We start from the raw sequence: 12,792 nt of genomic DNA, 5'->3' as shown, positions 1-12,792 counted from the left end.
GTTAGGGTTCAGGACAGCCACCTCCCAATTGAAAGCACCCACTAAATGATGATTTTTATATATATTAAGCTTGCTGATATTTGAAATATTATTGTGGGTTTCAATAGATAAAATCAATGATGTTAGTAATCATCCAAGATTTGAATACTTAAATGCTTTAAATGTGTTTTTTGGTTGTGGGACAGAAGTTTTCACCAGTTTTGTACAATGGCCCATGTAACTCTGCACCTTTGCCAGCAGTAAGACAAGTTAAACAGCTCTCAAACAATTAAAATTCCCTTAGGCTGGATGCGCCCATTTGGCAAAGTGAGAAGAGACTAGAGCACCTCTTTGAGGTTTGCAGGACAAACCGGTAATTCAAGTTTTCCTCCAAGTGCTCAAATCAGTCAGTACACAAAACGAAATGTCGCTGGAACAAGTGTAATAGCTGCACAATAACTCTAAATCTTTCATTCAACAACCAGTTCTTATTTGTTCAAAATGTGTAATTTATTTTACAACCATTGACATTTTTTCTTTCATAAGAAATATTTGTTCAACACGACTCAACGTAAGACAAATCTGAGGCCAGACAGCGGTTTGCTCAATCCTGCAGGCGGTGTGACTAGTGTCAGCAATGCATGAGATCGAAATAACACAATATAAATTAACAGTCTTAATTCTGAGATTGATGTCATGTGTCCATAGACTCGTTCCTGTGAGAGAAACAGCCATCACATGCAGAAACCCTTAACAAGCCATGTTACTGGGTAGAATCACAGTTTAACATGAGGGTGACAAAATCGTGATGTTCAACCACAGTGACAAAGAAATGCCAAATGGTCTAAACACAGGAATATTCTGCTGGTGGCACAGGTAAAATACGTGATTTTGTTCACAATATCGTTAACTAATGATGGAGAGCCATCAGAATCTCTCTGAGGGCATCTGTGAATCAAATCTGAGCATAACCCTCCAAAATGCACTTGTGTGGATTACAGCCAGGTTTTATTTAATAATTAAATATTTAGAAAAAAAAAGGGAAATATCGCATTACAGTATAAATACAGGAAGTAGAGACCATTTGGTAATATATTAAGTCATTTTCTGGTGAAAGGAATCTCATGTTTGCAGGGAACGAATGATCTTAAGGTTCAGAATGATAACATTTAGAATACCCCAAGTAATAGTAATCCAGTAACTCTGCGGTTTGGTGTTTTAACACTGGTTTCTTACAACAAGACTGAGGCAGATAAGCACAAAAATAAATCCAAATGAATTCAAACAACTGATGGATGGCTGTTGGCGTAATACACTATGTGGTGATTCGCACTATGCGGGATCCTCTGGCATTATAACACCAGTTTGCTTGGTCCCTTTAATGGCATCATTTCCCTCCAAGCACAACACAAAAAAGCAGCACAAACATATCCAGAGGTTTTCTCATAGGACACACACTCACACGCACATACAGAGGAGCCTCACGCAACCACGAAAAGCCAACGTCCTCACTTCTCTCTCCAACTCATTCATGACCGATACACGATATAATATATATGAATTCAACAACCCAGCATTCGCTGGTTCTCTGGCTTTGTACACTTTATATCACATAATATATTTATATAGATTTATATATTCCATGTAAATAAAATTTATTAAATAGGCTTGAGGGCAAATACATCGTAGAGAATGCTGTAAACGTTAAAGCAGCCCATGGTTTAGCTTGATTTCGTGGAGTTCGTCAATGGCTTCGTCTCCCGCCTTTGGACCGATCGCGGCCCAAAGGTGAACATTCCGTATCGGAACGGTTCAGCATTCCCTTTGCCCTGCTTTCACTTTCAGGTTGGAAAGCTGCCCAGCTCTCTCCTCCTGCTTCTCCTGTCAACATGGCACTTAAGGACTATAATGCAGCAAATGTGAACTCAAGTGAGCTAGCAGGGAGGGATGAGCTTGTTTCCGTGGATGGACGTGTAACCTTGTGGCCTTCATACCATGAACTCGTTGCTGCCGTACACCACCACCTGCTGGGGCGGCAAGTCTGGATCTCTCTTGGGCCCTCCGCCCATCGGAGGGTGCCTCTGAGGTGAGTTTTTGGACCCTTGCAACCGCTGTTTGCCTTTTTCAGGGTTGAAGGTGCCGCGGCTGGTATACTGCGGTCTCTCCTCTTCATCCTGCTCGGGCTGGTCCAGGCTGTCAGGTGGGCTGGATTGATACAATCGGGTTGAAGGGGATTTGGGTCGCAGACGTAATTTATGGGAACGCGGAGGTGGTTGCATATAGGAAGACGATACAGAGGAGATGGTTGAACTGGAATCCATGGAGTCCAGAGATTCAGGCTGCTTTCGCAGAACTCGCCTACTCTTTCCTTCAGACTTCTTGGGCCTCAAGGCGGCCAGCGCTGGGCCTCGCTCTGGTGAGAGACAAAGAGAACAGCAATGAGAGGTGAGGTGGAAAATCACTGAGCACCAATGCTGGGGAGCACTGGCATTCAAATACAGTTGAGGTCAAAAGTTTACATACACCTTGCAGAATCTGCAAAATGTTCATTATTTTACGAAAATAAGAGGGATCACACAAAAAGCATGTTTTTTTTTTATTACTGAATTAGATATTTCACATGTAAGATGTTTACATATAGTCCACAAGAGAAAATAATAGTTGAATTTATAAAAATTACCCAGTTCAAAAGTTTACATACACTTACGATTCTTATTACTGTGTTGTTACCTGAAAAATCCACAGCTGTTTTTTTTTTTTTTGTTTAGTGATAGTTGTTCATGAGTCCCTTGTTTGTCCTGAACAGTTAAATTGCCCGCTGTTCTCCAGAGAAAACGTTTTGGTTTTCATCATTTTTGTGTATTTAAACCCTTTCCAACAATGACTGTATGATTTTGAGATCCATTTTTCACACTGAGGACAACTGAGGGACTCGTATGCAACTATTGCAGAAGGTTCAAACGCTCACTGATGCATTAAGAGCTGGGGAGTGAAAACTTTTGAACATAATGAAGATGTGTACATTTTTCTTATTTTGCCTAAGTATCATATTTTTTCCATTGTATACTGCCCTTTAGAAGCTACAAAAGATACTTACATGTTTCCCAGAAGACAAAAGTTAAATTTTCACCCCCTGGCATTTAATGCATCATGTTTCTTTCTGGAGCACCAGTAAGCATTTGAACCTTCTGTAATAGTTGCATACGAGTCCCTCAGTTGTCCTCGGTGTGAAAAGATGAATCTCAAAATCATATAGTCATTGTTGGAAAGGGTTCAAATACACAAAAATGCTGAAAAACCAAAGAATTTGTGGGACCTGAAGATTTTTTTCTGAAGAACAGCGGGCAGTTTACCTGTTCAGGACAAACAAGGGACTCATGAACAACCATTACTAAACAAATCAAGACAACTGTGGATCATTCAGGTAACAACACATTATTAAGAATCAAGTGTATGTTAACTTTTGAACAAGGTCATTTTTAGAAATTATTTTCTCCTGTGGACTATATGTAAATGTCTTATGTGTAATATCATAGTCAGGTCAGTACTAATAAATAAACATGCATTTTGTATGATCCCTCTTATTTTGGTAAAATAATTAACATTTAACAGACTCTGCAAGATGTATGTAAACTTTTGACTTCAACTGTAAGTGTAGCTTTTCCAGTTTTTAACTTTTTCCAGTCATTGTTTGGTGCACATAGCTTCACACAGTTGAGTAAACCAAGGCCTTAATCAAACCCATTCTTCTAATAATACATTCTCTTATATACAGTGTTGGAAATCTGATTTATTTGAATGAATCCGTTCATCCAGTCAAGGCAATAAACCGATTCAAATAAGATTTATTTGAACTCATTTGAGGAGCCGTTCTGATGTAGAACCTGGATGTGCTAAACCTAGTTTACAAGAAGAGTGAGGCACACGCTATACATACAAGTATTCATAAACACGTCTGAAGATTTTGATAGAAACCGAATATACAGACGAACTGAAAGAGATGGACATTCTACATCAGAATGCTGGCTCCTGCTTCAGCAGCACCACACACGTGTCGTGATGTTCTCACAAATATGTGGCAGAGACTGACATGGAAGAGAAGAAATTGTTGAATAAAATCGTTATTTTTGTTTTTGTTGTGTACAAAAACCTTTCAGGGCCTCAAACATGTCTTTAATGTCTTATTCACTGACATCAATCCTTAGGCTGCACAGGTCATTGGATAAAATAACCAAAAGCCATTTTGGCAAATTCACTGTCAAACTCATGTACTGATAATTTTTCATGATCTAATCCAGGAGTTCTCAACTCTGGCCCTCGAGGTCCATTTTCCTGCAGAGTTTAGCTCCAACCCTAATCAAACACACCTGAACAAGCTAATCAAGCTCTTCATCATTACTAGAAAGTTACAGGCAGGTGAGTTTGATCAAGGTTGGAGGTAAACTCTGCAGGAAAGTGGACCTCGAGGGCCAGAGTTGAGAACCTCTGATCTAATCAATTCCAAAATCAAACCTACAACTACTCTTACAGCGTTTCCTATTGTTTTAAAAGTAAATTGGGTTATAAAAATCAATTGACGTGGATTAGAAACCAACATGTAGTTTGGAAAGATCATGTTTTAAAGTAGTTTTACATTTAATAGGAACATTTAGTAGTTACTCACCAGAGAAGTCCGAAGTGGCTCCCTCAGAATCCACATTCAGGTTTTCAGAGCTGTCTGCTGTGCCTATAGAGGCCTCTGACTCCAGAGTCTCATCATCAGATGCCCGTGGCTCCAGAGCAAGCATCTCAAATGTCAACTCCTCCCTATGAGGTGAAGATTAAACAAATCTTAAGCATTGGTTGTGTTTATAACAGAATAACTGTGTACTTTTTACTGCTACTACACATGTTTAAAAACAGCATTTTTGTATCTATTTAATAATTCATTTTGGGTTAAAATTTTTTTTAAATTACTTAGCAGAATGATCGAACACTAAGGTCAAAAGGAGATGGTAAAAATAACCGTTCATATCCCTAATTAATAGAATCCCATATTCTATTAATTACAACAAGTCTAGTACTTTGCATTTTGGGATACCCAATGCAGTGTGCTCTGCTCACATTATATCCAGCAGGTCCTCTCTGTATTTCATACTGTACAAAGGGCATAGTAGTTATAATGAGATGCTCTTCCAAAAAACCCTTTGAGTATTAAAGGGATAGTTCACATTACTCACCCCCATGTCGTTTCAAACCTGTAAGACCTTCATTAATCTTCGGAACACAAATTAAGATATTTTTGATTCAATCTGAGAGCTTTCTGACCCTCCATAGACAGCAAGGGTACTACCATGGTCAAGGCACAGAAACATAGTAAGGACATCGTTAAAATAGTCCATGTGACATCAGTGGTTCAACCTTAATTTTTCATGTCACGCCCTAGCCTAGCTTCGTAAAATTACGGTTGAACCACTGATGTCACGTGGACTGTTTTAACAATGTCCTTACTATGTTTCTGTGCCTTGGTAGTACCCTTGCTGTCTATGGAGGGCCTGAGAGCTCACGGATTTCATCAAAATGATCTTAATTTGTGTTTCAAATGAACAAAGGTCTTGGAGGTTTGGAACAACCTGAGGGTGAGTAATTAACAACAGAAGTTTTATTTTTGGGTGAACTATCCCTTTCAACATCCAAGTTAATGCAACCAATCCCAGATGTGAAAGCTGGTTCTCTTACTTTTCTTTTAGCAGACTCTCGATTTGTTCAGTCAGGACTTTCTCTTCCTGCTGCATGGCGACTTGTTGCTGCTCAGAGACTTCTGGATCTCTGCTGCTGGCTTCCTCATCTCCACTCTCCTGCATCACCTCTGGAGCAGTTGGAGACCGAGGACTTACTGGAGGAGATGGTGTGTGATACCTCACCTTGTGCAGGTTGTGGCCCTTACCCTGTTAAACAAAACACAAGACAATGTTATGAGTGGTGGAACTCGAGATAGATCAGGTTTTGCTAATAGCACTACTTCAATGAAACAAAGTGTTTGCTAGTTTAATTCTCTAGACTGTTTCAGGCTACAGACTAAAGGAACAAAACACAAATATAGGGTCCAAAATGAACATTTTTGTCCCAATGGCAAATGACACATTAGAAAGTTCCACATCAATCTACACTCCATACAATGTTATGACAAAGCAAAAACAGAATTGTCACAACTTTGTAAATTTTGGTTTCAAGCCCATGCTGTGGCTTAGCCACTTAAGGACAACACAGAGTTGTCTATAAGCCACTCTTGCTGTGTGCTTAGGGCCATTGTCCTGTTGGAATGTTAGCCTTCTGCCTAGTCTAAGGTTCTGAATGCTCTAGCCTAGATTTTCATTAAGGCTATCTCAATATTTTGATGCACTGAGCTTTTCTTCCTTCGATTCCTGTCACTGAAAAACATCCATGAGGCTGCATGAGGCACACAGCATGAGGCTGCTACTACCACACTGCTTGGAACTGAGATTCATCAGAACACAGAATCTTGTTTCTCACAGTCTGAGGGGCCTCTAGGTGCTTTTTTTTTCAAATTTCAAGTGTTTTTTTGTGTCCTCACTGAGGAGAGGATTGAATCCATAAAGCCTAGATTGCTCGAATGTTGCAGTGATGTTTGTCCTTCTGTTGGTTTCTCATACAGTATCTCCACATATGATCAGGTTCTTGGTCACCAGTCTAACCAAAGCCCTTCTCCATCAATTGCTCAGTTTGGCCCGGAGGCTAGCTCTAGAAAGTTGTGGTTGTTCAAACTTCTTCCATTAAGAGTAACAGAGACCACATGCTTCTGTGAATCTACAATGCAGCAGATTTCAGAATCCTGTTTCTGAGCTCTACAGACAGTTTTTTGTCCTAGATAAGGGTTTAAATACTTATGCAATGGAATCATTTAAGTTTTTTATTTTTAATACATTCGCAAAGATGCTTTGCCATTATAATGTATGAACTGTAGACTGATGTGAAAAAAAAGTAATTTAAAGCATTTAACATAAGGCAGCAACATAAAATGTGAATAAAATTAATACTTTTGGAAGGCACTGTATTATTTTGTTATCTGATTCAATTATGTCAGTGATGGTGACAGTGATGAATTTATTCTTACACAGCAACTGAAATTGTGTGTCTTTTTTTGCAATCATTTAAACTGGGCAAGTAGCCGTTTTGGCTCTTGCAAGTGTTCATTTTGGACACTGGATGGACAACACAGACTCACTTCAACTCAAAGCTATTACCTTTCTGAATGAATTTGACTGCACATTATTAACCAGAGAAAAGTCAAAAGTAAAATATTAGGCACATGGAGTGAACGCAACAGAAATGTTTATCTAATGAATTCCCAAGTCATGCAGTGCAACATAATGAGAATGTAATGTAACAAGGTGATTTTGTCTAGATTAATAAAGTGCTAAGTGACTAACTAACATCTAAACTCTCGAGTCTCTTGCTCAAATGTCTGTATGTCATGATCATGAAGACAGACGGACCACACAGTGCTGGGACGCGGCATACGTGATGACACTTACGGTAACAGCGAGTACATAAATACCTACCGCCGCAGCACTGCGGGTTATGCTCATAAATCTAACAGCAATTATTACAGGTTTCTAGATCAGAAAGGAAAGGGAAGGGAAGGGAGAGGAGAGACTGGGGTTAGTGTCAAGTGGGTGATTTACTCAAGTAGGACATGATCTTGGAACAACATCCTTTTTGGTCTTGAAGTAATGTATCTGTCAGATTTTAAGGTTAAAGTTAAGCTTAAAACTGGGGTTGGAGCTTTATGCTATCAACCTGTCATTTCCCTCCGATTTTAGGGGTAGATTTGGTAGAGAGTTTGAGATTGTGAAACAGAAACAAATGTTGTTCCTGGACCAACACTTATCCAACTTACTCAACTTCCTGAATCAACATCTTTCAATGTTGTAGGTTAACAAACAATATTTCTGTCAAACAAACTGCCTTAATGTCTAATCATTAACTACCTCTAATATAAGAGGATAAATAAGAGGTTGATAAGAATGTTTGTTTCAGTTCCAACAAGAATGTTGATCCAGAAATATAAGGGTTTGGACATCTGGGTTATGTGGATGCTTGAGAAAATATGAAATTCAGTTTTAACTCTCACCATGGACCTGCGGATGAATGTTAGTCGGCTCTTGGCTTTGTTCTCTGCGAATTCCAAAGTGCTGATGTCCTTCAGTCTAGCCTTATACTTATTCATCTGCTCGCAAATGATCAGCTCAACACACCTTTAAAAGAAAACAGAGAAGTATTTTAATTATATCACTGCTCTAACTAAACTGAACTAGTCCCATAACACTACTGTATATGAAGTAAGAGTTGCCCATTACGCTGTGGTTTTCCCAATGTCCTGAACGCTCCGCAGAGGGTCGGTAGTGTCAGGGCAGCGTAGGATACAGGGGGCAAATACGATAGCCAGCGCATTAGCAGACATGCGGTTTGTTTCCTCCTGCAGGGCAATCCTGTAGACAACAGAAAGAAGACTCAGAACTGCACAAGACTCTTCTAACAATGAAAGACATGCAGTAATCAGAACATCATTTTACTGTTTTCACTAAAGGCCAAGTTTCTGCTATTAGATATTATTTCATTATTGTTATCAATAAAAGCATTTTTGTTGTGTAGCTGGGATTTTAGATGAATTAAGGACGTGGTCACACTTGTAGTTTGGTTTGTTTGGTTCATTTGGTCCAGACCAAAAAGGAAAATGATACATTTGGTCCTGGTCTGCTTAGCGTTCACACTGGCATTTTTGAAAGTGAACCTAAAGATACCAAACCTAAAGGCAAAGTAAAACATTCACAACCTGATTGGTCAGGTAGAATGACGTATATTTTGTGACGGAACTCACCGAACACTCCAAACAAAAGGAAAAGGTGCGTATAAGTCGAATACACCTAATTCCATCTGCTGGACTAATAAGCGTGTGTATATGATTTTATTTTCACGACCTTCGAACTCACAAAGAGCTCATAACAGGCACTTTACCTCCTCGTTGCTCCACATTTGCCCTCTGCTCATTCTGTTTTGGATACACCGCATGGGATTTTTGGATGGCAGCGTTCACACTTACTCAAATGAACCACACTAACAGAGCAATTGCGCCAGAGTTCGTTTTAATCTAACCAAACATGACAAGTGTGAACACACCCTAGATTGCACTGTGATAAGATTTATTGCCTGTTGCTTGATTGTGTATTACTACGCCACAATTTTTTGGATGCAGTTATTATTGCATACATTATTTTGGCGTAATGGGAAGTTGCATTTGCCGTCTTACCTGACCAAATGAAAAATAAGGCGCTCCAGTGTGTTCAGATGAGTTCTGCTGAGCTGGTCGATTATAGAGTAAACCCCTCGAATCACTTCTTTTTTGTCCTGGAGACCTGAAGAGACATTAGCATCTATGTTTAAACATTATGCCTCTGTAAATGTCTAACTGATTTAAACACAGGGTTTGAAGAGAGGTTCTGTAACAGTACTGCATCTGTAGAATTGCATATAAAATGTACAAAAATATATTTTAAAATTCGGTTTAAAACTTTGTTCTATATTTTTTTTAATCATTCACGGTTGAAATAAGTTATTAAAAAATTAAAATAAGCGTTTGTTTATTTTTGTTCGTAAAAATGTAGCGTTTTTATACTGGGGATACTGGAATGGCTTAGGCCAGGGTGTCTCTGGGCAAAGGCTGGCAATCCAAATAATATCACATGCCACATTTTCCACCAGTATCAAGTTCAATGTGCATTAGGGGTGAGCGATATACTGGCATACATTAAATTATCAACTTAAATCAACTGATACAGATTTAGGACGATCTTCTCAAAAACGTATCGTTTGCACAAGTTTTTAAGCATTGTGGTATAAAAACAAGTGATTTTAAGCCACTGAAGCCATCATATTTTTGCTGTTTTATAGGCCTTGAACAGTTAAAAACGCACACAGTATATTGGAGCCCGGCAGCAGTCTAATAATCCTGCTGTCTGTCATTCATGTTCATCAAACTACAAAAGAGAAAATTTCTCACGGTTCTTGATTAAACCACTTTTGTAAAATTTGTGCAATTTCTAATGGTATGAAATTTTTTTGAAGATCTTATTTAAAGCAAAAAGAACTAAAGTGTAATTAGGGCTAGGAAAATATATTGATGCATCGCAAATCGAGAAATGATTCTGCATATATTCAGAGATTTTCCGAATGCATCACGATTCTGAGCTTAGTGTTAACGGCAGATGTCACTGCATGCTTTAGAAACAGCCGTACTCTGCTTGTTTCCAAATCCTTACACACACTTGAACCTAAAATAATAATTCGTAGCATTTGAAAAGGTTGAAGCGAATTACAAGGACAAGTATTCTGACCCAAGGTAAAATTAAATGACTCTACACATGAGCATTTGAGTGTGCAAATAAAACCTAGATTAGATCACCATCTGCTGTTAAAATCTATGCTCAGAATTGATTCCAGAGAGAATTGCGATGCATTCTGAAGATCTCAGAATTGATCCACAAAAAAGCAAGCCCTAATTGTAATATATAATATTACGTAAAATAAAATTACTCATATTGTGATATAAGATTTTGGTCTTTTCTCCCACCCCTAATGTGCATCACAAAAGACCAAAACACTAAACAAAAATCCCCTACAAAAAAACAAACAAACAAAACAAAGAGGACAAGCAAATAAGACACCAAAACTATATCTGCTATACTGAATTAAATAAGTGTGGTAGATCATGGCTGATGGACACATCTACTTACCCATGGCCCGCAGGAATTCATCATACAGTTCAAAGGTCATCAGAGGATTAGGTAAATCACGTAACCACTGCTTGAAAACGCTGGCAATGACATTAATATTATAGTCGTCCAGATTCACGCCATTTACATCTGAGGGCAGAAAATAAGACATCAAGGACAAACTATAGATACAGATACAGTACTATATATATAGTAGATATATTTGGTTAGTAATATACTGTTGACAAAATATAAAAAAAGCATCCTTAAAACAATATACATTTACTTGTGAAACAATCTTACTACAGTTCTCTATGACCTGAGCTGATGTGTCCAATAGGAAAAAACATCTAAAATTTGCAGTGCTGGAAAGGCTCCAGAAACAGTTATTAAATAGTAAAGCATGAACCTCACTAAATTTAGTGTCTTGTATCATTAGGGCTTTTCATACTTTAAATAGTTAACCCTGGGTTATTCTAAACCCTGGGTAAACTAAATCCTGGGTTGCTTTTCTTCACATTTTACACTGTTCATACTTTACCCAGGTGAACATAAGATGACACTTTACACTGGACATTCCTAAACCTCGGGTTAACATTCTTATTTGCGTATTTGCAGTGTCAATGTAATTGTTTAGACCAGGGGTCCCCAAACTTTTTTCTGAGCGGGCCACAATTTTCTTTTCTTTAATGGGGGACCGGGTCGGTTTCTATAAGAAAATTCCATGGGCTGGACTGACTACTATTATTATTATTATTTTATTATGATTTTACCTGTATTTATTATACCTTTTAATGCTAGAATAGTTTATTATTTTTTTATGCACCAGACAGACAAATGATCATTTCTTTTCAAAAGATATACAGGTGTTTCTCAGTAAATTAGAATGTCATGGAAAAGTTCATTTATTTCAGTAATTCAACTCAAATTGTAAAACTTGTCTATTAAATACATTTAATGCACACAGAGTGAAGTAGTTTAAGTCTTTGGTTCTTTTAATTGTGATGATTTGGCTCACGTTTAACAAAAACCCACCAATTCGCTATCTCAACAAATTAGAATATGGTGACATGCCAATCAACTCAAAACAACTGCAAAGGTTTCCTGAGCCGTCAAAATGGTCTCTCAGTCTGGTTCACTAGGCTACACAATCATGGGGAAGACTGCTGATCTGACAGTTGTCCAGAAGACAATCATTGACACCCTTCACAAGGAGGGTAAGCCACAAACATTGATTGCCAAAGAAGCTGGCTGTTCACAGAGTGCTGTATCCAAGCATGTTAACAGAAAGTTGAGAGGAAGAAAAAAGTGTGGAACAAAAAGATGCACAACCAACCGAGAGAATCGCAGCCTTGAGAGGCTTGTCAAGCAAAATCGATTCAAGAATTTGTGAACTTCATAAGCAATGGACTGAGGCTGGGGTCAAGGAACGATCGCGATGACACATTATGGCAATGTACCATTCTGTTGGTGAATTTAACAAATAATTAGGCTATGTTAATAACTAACGGAAATTTTAGGTTGAAAGCCAACCTTTATTATCAAATACCGACATGATATAAGTAAAACATATTTAAAATTACATTTTCAAAATATATCTCTGGCATTGTTCAGAGGGCCGGTCCAAATGTGAGGGCGGGCCGCATTCGGCCCCCGGCCTTAGTTTGGGGACCCCTGGTTTAGACGAACACAGTACACAATCTGTTAAAATAAAGGATCTAGCATTGTGCATCCTTATATTACATATAGCAGACTATACTATCAAGTTTTTCCTGAATAAACTTTTCAATCTACAAAGTCAAGAATAGAACTGTCTTCTGTCCAATTCATGCCTTTTCCCTTTTTCATTTGACATTTTTCCATTTAAACAGTGAAACGACTGCTTATGCAATTTGCTGTGTTTCCATAACTGTCCAAAGCATGTGAACATGAGACACATGATTGGTTGGTTGCTAAGCGTCTACCCCAAGCATTTTATACTGTGTCATTTCTGACACTGTACAAGTTTGGCACCGTAATGTACGGTTAACACCGCAAAAGT

At 38.3% G+C, this 12,792-nt stretch overlaps 1 protein-coding gene across 1 annotated transcript in view; it reads right to left on the bottom strand.

Moving 5' to 3' along the window:
• Positions 1 to 386: 386 nt before the first annotated feature.
• The window catches only part of myo9aa (myosin IXAa), a 119,783-nt gene continuing 107,377 nt past the window's right edge, over positions 387 to 12,792 (bottom strand). Inside the window, exons 23-30 of the mRNA XM_073836549.1 lie at positions 10,773 to 10,953; positions 9,290 to 9,395; positions 8,340 to 8,471; positions 8,114 to 8,237; positions 7,542 to 7,595; positions 5,698 to 5,906; positions 4,643 to 4,785; positions 387 to 2,392 (exon numbers count right to left, since the gene is read on the bottom strand). Coding sequence (XP_073692650.1) covers positions 1,968 to 2,392; positions 4,643 to 4,785; positions 5,698 to 5,906; positions 7,542 to 7,595; positions 8,114 to 8,237; positions 8,340 to 8,471; positions 9,290 to 9,395; positions 10,773 to 10,953 — 1,374 coding nt within the window. The 3' untranslated portion in view covers positions 387 to 1,967. The remainder of the gene's footprint in view (positions 2,393 to 4,642; positions 4,786 to 5,697; positions 5,907 to 7,541; positions 7,596 to 8,113; positions 8,238 to 8,339; positions 8,472 to 9,289; positions 9,396 to 10,772; positions 10,954 to 12,792) is intronic.

Source organism: Garra rufa, chromosome 3 (genome assembly GCF_049309525.1).
Source record: "Garra rufa chromosome 3, GarRuf1.0, whole genome shotgun sequence".
NCBI classification, from domain to species: domain Eukaryota; kingdom Metazoa; phylum Chordata; class Actinopteri; order Cypriniformes; family Cyprinidae; genus Garra; species Garra rufa.
Note: the sequence above shows the minus strand (reverse complement) of the source record. Positions and strands in the feature narration are given on the sequence as shown.